General features: G+C 36.4%; 3 protein-coding genes across 4 annotated transcripts; 1 reads left to right on the forward strand and 2 right to left on the reverse strand.

Moving 5' to 3' along the window:
* Positions 1-9: 9 nt before the first annotated feature.
* Positions 10-2,986, forward strand: LOC104811118 (rop guanine nucleotide exchange factor 10-like). Of its 2 annotated transcripts, XM_019202270.1 has the most exons (8): positions 10-115; positions 307-482; positions 612-728; positions 819-973; positions 1,271-1,345; positions 1,445-1,720; positions 2,040-2,366; positions 2,485-2,986. In XM_019202270.1, exons 2-8 carry the CDS (start codon positions 341-343, stop codon positions 2,863-2,865), a joined length of 1,473 nt encoding a protein of 490 aa, XP_019057815.1. In that variant the 5' UTR covers positions 10-115; positions 307-340; the 3' UTR covers positions 2,866-2,986. The 2 variants fall into 2 exon arrangements, with proteins under 2 accessions (XP_019057815.1, XP_010536018.1); XM_010537716.1 differs by having other exon boundaries at positions 10-482.
* An 851-nt stretch (positions 2,987-3,837) lies between these two features.
* On the reverse strand, positions 3,838-5,369 carry LOC104811119. The gene has a single exon (XM_010537717.1). The coding sequence runs from the start codon at positions 5,318-5,320 to the stop codon at positions 3,917-3,919; it is 1,404 nt and encodes a 467-aa protein (XP_010536019.1). The 5' UTR covers positions 5,321-5,369; the 3' UTR covers positions 3,838-3,916.
* A 4,253-nt stretch (positions 5,370-9,622) lies between these two features.
* Positions 9,623-9,982, reverse strand: LOC104811120 (cysteine proteinase inhibitor 5-like). The gene has a single exon (XM_010537718.1). The coding sequence runs from the start codon at positions 9,979-9,981 to the stop codon at positions 9,664-9,666; it is 318 nt and encodes a 105-aa protein (XP_010536020.1). The 5' UTR covers position 9,982; the 3' UTR covers positions 9,623-9,663.
* Between the last annotated feature and the right edge of the window lie 3,248 nt (positions 9,983-13,230).

Below are 13,230 nucleotides of genomic sequence, written 5' to 3' on the forward strand. Positions count from 1 at the left end.
CTTCCGATCTTCACTCTTCCTGTTTTTCGGTTCTTGTTTTTTTTTCTTCTGTTTCGGTGGCTAAAGAACGAGAGCGAGAGAGAACGGAGGCCAAAACCAAACTCGTTCTTGATCTGTACGTCATCACCTTTTCTTTTCTTCTCTTCTTGTTTTCTGGATTTCGATTTCGTTTTCGTATTCTTCGGTAAAAGGATTTTGTTTTGGTTTTGAGAGATTTAAAAAAAAAATACAAGAGTGTTGAAGATTATCATAATATATATACTGAGAGGAGTTTTTGGCGATGGTACGGACATCATCGGGACGCAGGCTAAGCTGGTCGAGGTCTTTCAGCTTTCGAAAGATGTTCGATGCTCGAAACAACGGCAGTTCGTCCTTCTCTTCCCGCACAAATCCTAGAAACCCTAGCGGAAATGGATCGGATCATACCGTTAACGTCCCCCCATCGGACCCAAACCCTAACGGAAAGCAGCGTCTTACGTCTGGTGAGTAAAACCCTAAATTGCCAAGACGCATCGTCAATGTGGATGTATCTCATAAATCAAATATCAAGATTCTGTTGTCTGGTTAAACATTTCGTTGCTTTTGATTTGTGTTTGGATGTTTCTTTTCAGACATGGAAACGATGAAGGAGAAGTTTGCAAGATTGCTGTTGGGGGAAGATATGTCTGGCGGGGTCAAGGGCGTGTCCTCGGCTTTGGCTTTATCCAACGCCATCACCGATCTCGCCGGTACTCGATCTTTCTTTCGCTTACGAGTCGAATTCTGGAATATCACGCAATAAAATTTGAAGGGTTGGTTTTGTTTTTTTTCGGACACAGCTTCGGTATTTGGAGAGCAGATGAAATTGCAGCCGATGTATCCCGAAACGAAAGCAAGATGGAAGAAAGAAATGGACTGGCTATTGTCTGTGGCTGATCACATTGTCCATTTCGTTCCTTCTAAACAAATGGCCAAAAATGGCGGCTTCACAGAGGTATGTATGTATATATATATATATACACGCACATTTTTGGACTTCCGAACTCTTTTTTCTTTGTTCTTGAATACACTATTGATGATATATTCACAATTGAAAAGGTTACTTGCATGAAAAACTGAACACAAAGTTATCCGATTTCGGTTGCTTCAGAGTCAAGTTATTGTTTGTGCGATCTTGTTCCTTTGCTTTTAGTTCTTGATTTGGGGGATAGATGTACAGCCTTTCTTCATTTTCGACCTTTTTCCTCGTGAATTTTCGACTAAAACGTATATCTCTTGTACATTGTTTCAGATCATGGTGACAAAGCAAAGAGACGATCTGCAAATGAACATTCCAGCGCTCCGCCAGCTCGATTCAGTGATTCTTGTATGTAAACATTCCATCCACATGACACATAATATATGTATACGTTCGATTCGCCGGAGAATTCACAGTACCGTTTCTTCCAAATTATTGATCAAACAGGAGACTCTGGACAACTTCAAGGACCAGAAAGAATTCTGGTATGTGCCGAGAGAAACCGAGGAAGCTGAAAACGGTAGAGAGTGGAGGAGAGACGATGAGAAATGGTGGGTTCCGGTCGTAAAGGTTCCAGCCAACGGTTTGTCTGAAGAGTCAAGAAGATGGTTGCATTACCAGAAGGATGCCGTCACTCAGGTTCTGAAAGCGGCCATGGCCATAAATTCTCAAGTCATGTCTGAGATGATCATCCCCGACAGCTACATCGAGTCTCTTCCCAAGGTATCGATAATGTTTCACGTTTTTTGTTTTGGTTCTTGGGTTTAAGAGATCTCGAAAATTCAATATGATCTTACTTCTTCCCATGAAAAACCATCAAGTTTTAGTGTATCCTTTGACAGAAATGAGGTAACATGCATTGTAATCTGGATATCGAGATCAAATTCCGACAAATAACCATGAATTATGGCAACTGAAATGGAAAATTTAAATTTTGGGTCTTTGTCAAGTTACCATTTCTGCAGTTCATGCTTCTCTTCTATGGTCCATATCTCATGATTTGTGGTCATTTGCTGATGGGTTTGCTCATTTTCTGTCATAGAACGGGAAGACGAGCCTCGGAGATTTGCTCTACAAGAGCATAACAGAAGACTACTTCGATCCAGAGTACTTCCTATCGTCGCTCGACTTATCGACCGAGCACAAAGTGGTTGATCTCAAGAACAGGATAGAGGCTTCCATTGTGATATGGAAGAGGAAGATGCACCAGAAAGAGAAAGACGGTAAATCCTCGTGGGGATCGACCGTTAGCTTCGAGAAGAGGGAAATCTTCGAAGAACGAGCCGAAACCATCTTGGTTTTGCTCAAGCAGCAGTTCCCCGGAACACCTCAGTCCGCTCTCGACGACTCCAAGATTGAACACAACAAGGCAAGTTCTTAACAAACACAACTGAAAAAACAAAACAAAAGGACATGATGATCAGAACCCTGTCCAAACATTGTTCTGACGATGTTCTTGTATTGTGTGATGGATGATGCATTTACAGGACATAGGACAGGCGATTCTCGAGAGCTATTCGAGGGTATTAGAGAGTTTGGCTTTAAAGATCATGTCAAGGATAGAGGACGTTCTTGAGGCAAATCTTTTAGCTCAGACAGATTCCGAATTAGTGTCTTCAGACATCGAAGATCAATCCAACAAGCCGACGCCGACACAAACTCCGAACTCGAGGAAGCTATCGGATTTCATAGGATGGAGACTGACAACGTCAGAGACGAAGAGGCACGGCTCAATGAGCGAAATCGAATGCTACAACAAAGTCGAACACGAAAAATCGGATCAGTTCAAGTCTCCAAAGGCAGCCCCCAAGAAATTCTCATATCTTGCTAAGCTTGAAAACATGAGAAGCCCCACAGAAAGACACTGATAATGATCATACGGGCCGGTATAATAGATATTATAGAGCAAGTTAAAGCAGAAGGGCCTCGGTATTAGTCTCGACTTTAATTCAGGATACTCGATTATCCCAAAAAAAAAAAAAAGTTAAAGCAGAAGACAACTGAAAGAATGCTTCGAGTTTGTGACTGTACATAACAAATGCAGGGTTTGGCGTAGGATTTGGCTGTAGGATTCGTGTTCGTTAGAGACTACGATCGATCGAGATATCGGGTTTTCGCCGTCGTGTTCGTGTACTGCTTCCGGTTTTTATTTTGTTGGAGCGGGAAGTGTGAATCCAGTGTGGTGGGTCTTGGTCATTCTGCAACTTGAGAATGTAGGATATTTTTTGTCGTTATGTTTTTTTTTTCTCTGATGGGATTTGGACATTGGTTTTGGGTTTGGTTATGATCTTTGTTGTTTCATTACAAGTTAACAAGATGAACATTTAGTGCATTTGAAGGATCAAAACCAAACATCATATGATATACGATTTGATTTAAATTTAAGGGTTTTTGTTTTGTTGAATGTAATCATATATATAGGATGTAAAATGGGTTCAGTTCAAGTCTACCTATATTTTGTCAGGGTTAAGAAAATTTGATCTCGAAAAAAACGGATTGAACGAGCCATCTCGGCGAGTTCACGAGTTAGTCCATGAATAAAAAAAATATTTTTTTAAATTTTTTTACTATTTTTATATAAAAAATTATGTTTTTGATAGATATTTAACTTTTAAAATTTTTATTATATTTATAATATTTTTTTAGTATTTATTTTTTTTAATTGTATTTAGTTGGGCGATGACCAAACATTTTCTTGGGCTCGCTGTCAAAACAAATCGGGCCGAAATGGGCCCAAATATTTTGAGATGATACGGGCCGAAATGGGCCCAAATATTTTGAGATCTGATGATACGGGCCGAAACGGGCCCAAATAGTTATTCAAAGATCATCCTCGAATAGTAATCTTTCCATATAGAAAATTGGACAAAATTTATTACAAATACTTAAAACAAAAAAAAGATTACAAATTAAATTAAGCTACATGAGCTCTTGTTTCACAACCACGTCATGGAGAAAACCGTCACCGTCTCTTGTGCCTTTGCTACTCGCAGCAGCATCTTCTTCTTCTTCCCCCGCAACTCTTTCTTCTTTCTCGACCTCTAAATCCGTCTTTTTGATCTCCTTCTCCGCCTCTAATGGCCCGGAAACGTCGTGCTTGACTCCCGGAACCTCGAGATTTAGTTGACGAAACTGTTTCTTGTACCTCGCTCGAAGCCTCTTCCTTTTCTCCTTACCCGTCTCGTTCTTGTAATGAACCGAAACCATATGTGCCGCGAACTTTTGTGAAGTGTCGAACAATGTATTGCATTTAGGACATGTGTACGGACCGTATTTCGCGTAAGGCAGGCTATGAGTTCGTCCATCGTAGGCATCATCGTCTTCGTATCCATCTTCTTCCTCGGAATAATTGAAGAAATACCCCACTATGTCTTCGATTTTCTTCGATGGGCGGGCTTTTTTCCCTCGGCTAGGTTCTGATCGAAAACCTCGAGAGCTCTTGCGCTTATCGCGATTGTCCGGTGGGGCGGAGGAGGGGTTTAAAGATTCGGGATAAATCGGATCTTTGTGAGATCGTGAGGAAAGATTGTCAGGTTTGGTTTCCCTTTGAGGCCAAGGACGATGATTTTGGTTAATACCTTGCGGGAAAACGGTGCTTAGAGGCTCTGCGGTCAAGATCTCGGGACGTAAATTGGCGCGGTCGTCATCGATACTTTGCTCCCCGATAACGTTTTGAGACGAACTCAAATCATTAGAAGGGGAATGCCAAATACTGGATTCACACGCCAAGGCACGTTTGACACGTTGGATATCGTTTTGGATGGGGATCACGGAACTGGCAGGGATAACCGCGGAATACTGCTTCGTGATCGTCTCAGTGATGGACACCCGAGTCATATTAGGGTTATCTTTGATAGGAGAGTAATCAACGAAACTCGAAACCTGAGTCCTCGGAGGCGATATTGAGACGATGTTCCTTCTCATATGCTGAGCCATCCGTCTCCCGAGCTCAAACTGATTGTTGGGCCCGAGAGACGGGAAACCCCTCGGGTTCTGAGAAAAGATGATCGGAGAGGAGGAGGAGGAGGAGGAGGAGGAGCAAGAAGAGAGAACCATGTTGCCATTAGGCTCCTGTTTCGAAAACGTCGAGATATTGGCATAGGCCACATGGTTATTAGACGACAGATAATCGAAAGAGCGGCTCATTTGACTGTTGTGTAAGAACATAGGCTGGTGAGCGTTCATTTGATTTGTAACGAGGCTTTGGTTCAGATGGCTAAGGACAGCAAAATCAAAAGGCTCATCGCCGCGGGAACTGAACACGTTCTGGTTCGAGGGCATGTTGAAAGGCATGTCCACGGGAGGGAGAGAAGGTAGAGACATTCGGACAAAAGTTTTTTTTTTTTTTTTTAAAGAAAGAAAAAGCTCGCAGTTTCAGAGATCGGTTTGGTTTTTTTTGTTTACGAGTTTGGGTGCAACGATCTTTTTATATTGAGAGCCAACAAGTCGGTTTTAGAAATTTGAAAAGGGAATAATGATAATTGCAATAGGAAACAAATCCACGCATATTTACACGTATATCATTTTATTATTAATGGTTTTTATATATTATGTAATACGTGTAGATTTTTTTTCTTCTGAATATTAACATATATTTTCAAAATTGTCCATCGTTTTAATTAATTTTATTTTGCTTAGATTCTAATCTATGATTAAGAGATTGTTCATATAAAGAACAAGAGATATTTTTCTTTTTGTGGAAGAGGAAAGACCACGACATTAAGATACAAAATGCAATCGTACAAATTAAATTTGTTGTACAATACTATTATGATGGATGGTCGTATGATATATAATCATAACTACCAAATCAGTAAATTTTCTCTTGAGTTGTGCGATTCTGTTTGATATATTAATTTCTGAAAAAATTTAAACTACAGATTTCTTTCCAAAATGAATAAAATAATTAAAGTTCGTTGAATAGGCCTTTTTAGTTATATGTAATCTTTATCTTAAAATTAACTGTTGGGTGGGTTGACTCAATCTAAGTAGATATTTTTCCTTTAATTTTATATGGAAAATAGGAAAGATTCCAAAAGTGGGAACTTGATTAATTTAGTGGTAAAACCAAATCTTCCTAACTTGGAAAAAATGGAAAATACAACCCTAAAATTAAAGATTATATTAATTCCAGACCATACTTTCAAATTATTACAATTATTTTTTATGAGGTTTTTTTTTCATTTGAAAATGAAAAAACTAATTACAACTAAAACTACAATTATTTGTATTATACACTCTTTTGAATGAAGTGATATTTAGATTTTGAACATATATTATGAAAAGATGTGAAATGTCTAATCGTCGTTATTTAATATAACATCTTTATCTTTATAATTTGAAATTGATATTTTATATCCAATGTTAAATTAGAATTCCTTGTGAAACTTTTATTTTTATTATAGTATTATACAATATATATATATATATATATATATATATATATATATATATCTTTCCCGATTTAAAAGTCCCAATATTTTGAAATTAAAAGAATAACTTGGAAATTACTGTAAAATTTACAGTAATATTAGAAAATATACTACTTTTAATAAGAAAAAAAGCAAATATAAAATGATAACTATTTAGATATATGAGGTATTTTATTCTGTGAGAATATGAAGTAAAGAAGGACCAATATTTTCAAATCTTGTATTTAGATATATGGTCTTGTCTTTTATTTTACAAAAGTAAAATAAAAAAACAATTTTTTTCTAATTTTTTTCTCTTAGAATTGACCATACTATTCGTTTTTTATTATGCAAATACAAAATTAACCATATCGATATTGACATATCGTAATCATTTGAGTAATTAAAAGTTTTATGTTATTAATTTTGTAGTCAATTTTACAATTACAGAAAAAAAAAATTTGTAGTCAATTTTACTTCTTTCTTTCTTTTTCTTTAAACACTGATGTAGATTCAATCGCAAATAAAACATTATTAAAAATACTAATTCTTAATTATTCTCGAGCAGCTCAAACTCCTTAAATCTCATGATGAGTTGATTCCTTAAATGGATAAATAAAAAATCTCATAATTTATTTTTAGATTTATTTCTTTAACGATATGCTAGATTTAATTAATTAATATATATAAGTAATTTTAAGCTAATAAATATGGTTTTCCATTTTTGTTTGACTAAACAAAAAAGAAAAATGTAAAATATATCATACTAGGCAACAGACATCAAGTACTTTTATAGAATCGTTGATTAAAATATTACAGACCAACAATATTCGTGTGCACACATACACACACTTTTTTAGGTATGTATCTAACGTGTGTGTGTGTGTGTATATGGTAAAATTTTATATTGAACGAAAAAAGAACCTTTTTATCATGCTTATCAATTAAACCAGAAAAGAAAAGAAAATGGGCCTTATATATTGTAAAAGAATATTATATTCTTATAATACTTGCTGGGCATTACGAATACGATATAATTATTTTTCCAAAAAAAAAAATCAAATACCCAATGTGATGAAATATAAATTGAATACAAACCAATATCGCAGTGTTCATATACATGCCATGGAAAATCAAATCTGCAACGATCCGTCGAAATATTGCGTTGAATGGTTCACGGAAGCCGACAGTCCTCCGGGGAGAGAATTCGTACTCCCGAGCCTAAACCCGTCGAGGATCCAAAATCGAATCCCCTTGCCCCAAAGAGAGAATCAGCTCTTACTGCCTCTCCCCATTTTCATCGAGATGAAACCATTGTCCATCACAAACCCATGCATCGTCAATAGCTTTGTGCCCAAAAGGTACGTATGGATTTCACAATATATATATATATATATATTTTTTAATTTCTCAATTTGTGAACCCTTTTTCGATAATTACGACAAAATATCTTCTATTGTATATCATAAAATCCGCCATGTAATTGTGTGTTGGTGTTGTGTCCTAATGATCCAAGTCTAGATTTGGGTTTTGGCACAAGCAACTAATCTCCTTGGATTTTCTTCGGATGGGTATATCTCAATTCAAAATATACAAAAAAAAAAAGAATCAACCTATCAATAATATAAAAAAAAATCAAATATTCATCGGCTTTTTATATATAGGCTGATAAAAAAATTTATTGAATTTTTTCTGATAATGTGAAAATTTATCGGGTCTTTAGCTTAATTACATTTTTTTAAAAATTAACATCAATTTCTCTCTCCAAATTGATTTTTTCTTTTTTTTTATCGGTACTAAAACAAATAAAACATTTGAAGTTTGGATTTTTAACATGGGAAGCAATTGCGTCGATTCAAGGCAAAAGGGAAATTGTGATTTCATCGTCTCGGCCAATCAGATTTGTTTTTCGTGTACGGTATTTCGTAAATTCTTTTTTGATAATTTTCCAATAAATTGGAAAAATAAATGTAAAATTTCCGCCAGGTGTCGTGGTTGTGGCGACTCCTTCCCGACCGGCAGTTCGCTCATTGGACACGTGAGCTCTCACTCTGTGAGAAGGAAAAAAGAGTGTTACAATGATGACGTCATTACCACCAATAAAAAACAAAGGTCATAAAATTTTGTTCGGATGTTTTTTTTTTGTAATTAATTTGTTGAGATGTCTTGCGCTTTTAATTAGCGTTGGTCAAAATCATTCATTTTTTAGAACATTTTGTTATATTTTGTCTCTGTTTTGTTGGGATAGTTTTCGACATTTAAAACAATTATATAACCAAAGAATTCTAGAAAGAACGGATTTAAAAAAAACTCACAAGTTTAATCATTTTATATAATTAAGGAAAAATCTCTTATTCTCCATGAATTTTTTGGTAATATTTTCAATTCCTATATCAATTTTTTAATTTGTCAAAGATTTATATAAAAAATTTAAAATTTTCAAAATCTCACACTAAATCGCAAAATGTGTTACAATTTTCTACCTAACCATGTGATTTCGGGGTTCGGTTTGCTTTGGTTTTAGAGATTTTGTTTTAAGGATTTTAGTGATTTAAGCAATTTTGATTTAAGGAATTTGGATTTTTTTGGTTTAAACGATTGATGTTTTAGATAATAGTATTTGGATGGAGATGTAGGACGTTTCAACACATCTTGCGATTTGTTGTAAGATTTTAAAAAATTCTGATTTTTATGAAAGTTTTTATCAAATTAAAGACATATAGGAATTGAAAATATTAACAAAAATTCATGGAGAAATATTTGATTTTACCTGTAATTAATAATGAAACTTAAATTTAAGCCAAAATAATGATTGGATTACATCTCTAATTGAAAGCCAACGCAGAAATCTAAATGAAAATTTTAATGCAAAATTTATTTTTAATAATTTATTCGCAAATTTTTTAAAATGATTATCACAATGGCTGTGAACAAATGAAATATTAACCTCAACCCCGTTACATAATTTTAACTTCTACACATTTCCAAGTATGCTTGTTAAAGGATAAAATATCACATAACAATATATTTATATTAATCTTTATATTCATTTCGAATGCTATAATTTACTAAAGATAATAAAATTGGACAAATCAGAAAAAAAAAACACATAATACATAAACAACTCGATCAAAGTACTGATAAACATAATTATCGAAATTAATTCGACCAAAAAAAAGGAGAAACTCGTTCTTAAATAGCTTGAAGAAAAGAAAACAAAAGAGAAAGATACCAAAAAAAAATCTTAAAAAAAAATCAATGGACCTTCTCGAAGGACTGGAGATTCATGGAAGGATGATCCAACGGTTTCTCTAAAACGACAGCCTTGTAGACGTTGGCCAGTCCCGTGCCGGGGTCCGTGGCCTGGATCCTTTCGTGGAACTCGACTCCGACACCGTTTCCGGCCAATCGCGTCTGCGCCTGGAGAACACGATCGAACCTCAGGTCCGCATTTGCGAGCTTGTTATGCTCCAACACTGCGAATTTTCCGGTCTCCACGACTTTAGGGTCCGACACGTCCACGTTCCGCAGGCTGTCTCCTCGGACCGTGGCGATGAGAGTGAGGATGATCATTGCCTTCACCAGTTCCATCTTTAAGAAAAAAATTAATTCGTATTTTGTTTCCTTTTCGTGCTATGGCCTCGGGTCTTTATAGCTGCTGGCAGACGTGACCATTTTGGTTTTAATTCGATTATTTCCATTATTTCAATTTAAATAATCTAAAACTGATCATATTATATATTCAATTCGATTAGCTTTGGTTTGATTCGATTTCGATTTTTATTTAAAAACTATTTTTCCAAAAAAATATTGATTTTTTGGTATTTTATTTTGCTCAGGTTAAGTTTTTTTATTGTAAAGAAATTCAAACATTTTGTTTTTACAGTCGAATTCTATTTGATGATTTCATTTTAAAAATATTTTAAACATTCCGTTTTATATTAAATTCGGTTCACTTCAAAATCAATATTTCTTGATACCATATTTATTTTTCAAATAAATAATCGATTTATTTCTATTATTTTTATTCAATCCAAATTTAATTTTTTGAATTTAAAGAAATGATATCCATTCAATTCTATTATAGTTATATCTCATTCGAATAGAATCATTTTTGTTATTTGGTTAACGAAATAATCTGGACCATTGGTTCGTCGGTCGAGACCCACGTTTGTTTTGGAAACTGACTATACTTTTCAACTCGTATCATGGGCTGATTCGCGCAATCCATTATATTAAGTTTTTGAAATATAATATCAAAATTTATGGACCTCATTATATAAATTATAGTCCAAAAGGATAATTTTTAAGTAATCGGATTTGGTTACATTTCCAAGCTGTCCTCACTAAACCAAAAAATTGCATATAAAATAAACTATTCATGCGTTCATATTTATTGAGAAAATGAAAATACCAGAGTTCATTCGAATTCTTCTTTTTTTAATTATGAATTTGTGATTCATTTTATAGAAAATTGGAAAAAAATACTAAAATAGTTTATGAAATTTACAGGAGGCTTTGAAATTCGAAATGCAACAGTGGGAGATCATTTAGATTTGTTCCACCAGAATCTTCAGTATCGTGATGGCCAGCATATACGTGCTCGTAAAAAAAATGAAAATAAAAATAAATTAAGGAAGAAAGTTTATAAAAAAAGGGGGAAATTCCAAAAAAAAATCCCTAATTTGATGTAATGTACCAAAATAATACCTCAATTTCTAATTTGACAAATAAGTACCTTTATTTGATCAATTTTGTACCAAATTGATAACGCCGTTTATCAACAGTTTAATTATACTTACGTGGCTTCATATGTGAAAAAAATAGCCACGTGGAACAATCTGAATGAAAACCGACATTGCACTGAAATTTTCAAATCGGTTTAAATTGGACCGATATAAAGCATCTGAAAAATAAACCGGTCAATTTAATAAACCATAAACCCCAAAATCTATCGAAGTTCTCTGTGTGCGGTTTCTCTTGCGTATAATTCGGCAAGATCTTCAGGTCGGGCTGGGCATTTTTACCCGAGACCCGCGGGTTTTTGGGTACCCTGTCTCACGGGTACCCGAGATTCATTACTCGCGAGACAACGAGACAGAGACCGAGTTCCATGAGACGAAAAATCCGAGTCTCGGGTTCGGGTTCGAGTTCGAGAATTTTGTGACGGGTTATCTCACGGGTACCCGGTAAAAAAATTAAAATTACAAAAATACCCTTAATATTTAATATATTTACAAAGAATACCCCTAACCCTAATTTACCCTAACTAGTAACTACTCTCTCAGTCTCTCTCACGAAATGGTCTGCCTCCTCTTCTGTCTTTAGAACAACTCCCCTCTTCAGTCTTCAGAACCAGCTCTCTCGCTCTTGGTCTCTCACTGTCTTTCGCTCCGTCGGTCGGGTCGGCTCTCTCCGGTGCTCCGTTCGGCTCTGTCTCCGCCGTCGTTCGGCTCTGTCTCCGCCGTCGTTCGGCTCTGTCTCCGCCGTCGTTCGGCTCTGTCTCCGCCGTCGTTCGGCTCTGTCTCCGCCGTCGTTCGGCTCTGTCTCCGCCGTCATTCGAATCTCGATCTCTCTCCGTCTTTCGTTTCCGTGCTCCTCTGCTCGATCTCCGGTTTCGCTCTGCTCGATCTCCGGTGCTCTGTTCGGCTTCCATTCGGCTCTGCTCGATCTCCGGTTTCGCTCTGTCTGTCGGCTCGTCTCTGCTCCCGTGCTCCGCCGTTTCTTCACCATCGTTCGGCTCTGTGAATTTTATGTTTTTTTGATGTTTTTGGATATATGTTTGGTTGCTGTTGAACTTATGCTGTATTTTGGATGTTGGATTTTATGTTATTGATGTATTAATTTTGTAGATTTGTACAGATTTTTTTTTTTAAATTTTACACGAGTTCGGGTTCGGATCTCGCGGGTACCCGAACTCGTGTCTCGGGTACCCGAAGCTCGGGTACCCGGGTTTCGCGAGATAAAGACCGAGACATTTTAATCAAAAACCCGACGAGACCGAGATCGAGATAAAGATATCCTAAAAAGTCCGGGTACCCGCCCGTGCCCATCCCTACTTCAGGATCTCCGATCACGAAATCCATCTCCAATCGTGAAGTCAACCAAGTCGCGAGAATCGGTGCAGAAGAATTCGAAGCCCAATCCTCGTCCTAATCTTTCGGGTTTCTCGCTATGAAATCGGATCGGACAGAGGAGGTTTGTGGTGGCGAAGAAAACTCGAAGAAGGAGAAGAGAGACGCAGCGGTTGTGGATTACGGCGGCTGCGGAGGTGGAAGGAATGCAAGTGTGAAACGAAGCCCAAGGGGAACACGCATAAGCGTTTATGCGTCGCGTATGAAAATTTATGGTCTTCGCAAGAGGGTTTTTTTTTTTTTTAAAAAGAGAGTGAAATGGAGGAAGAAAAGGGAGATTTGGATTGTTCTACTGCGCAAGAGTGCGATCATTGATGCCAGAATGTTGCGGATGCGGATGCCGATGACGATTATGGAGAAGAACGTGGGGAGTCGGGTCAAATTGGGATATCTACGATGAAGAAGAGAAGGGAAAAGCTTCTGTAACAAGCCTGGGAAAGTGATGCATCCCATCGAAGCATTTGAGAAGCTTTCCTGCTTACCAATTTCAAAGGCAAGCAACAGAAAGGAAGAACACCAAACGGAAGCGACAGTGAAGAAAGGATGAGATAGATTTGAGGATTTTAGGGTTTGATATTGACCGGTTTATTTTTTAGATAGTTTATATCAGTCCAATTTAAACCGATTTGGGATTTTATAATTTAAGATTCGAATTGGAATTTGATTTTTGGTAGGGTGTAAAACAAGC

This window comes from Tarenaya hassleriana, unplaced genomic scaffold (genome assembly GCF_000463585.1).
Source record: "Tarenaya hassleriana unplaced genomic scaffold, ASM46358v1 Cleome19, whole genome shotgun sequence".
In the NCBI taxonomy this organism is placed as follows: Eukaryota; Viridiplantae; Streptophyta; class Magnoliopsida; order Brassicales; family Cleomaceae; genus Tarenaya; species Tarenaya hassleriana.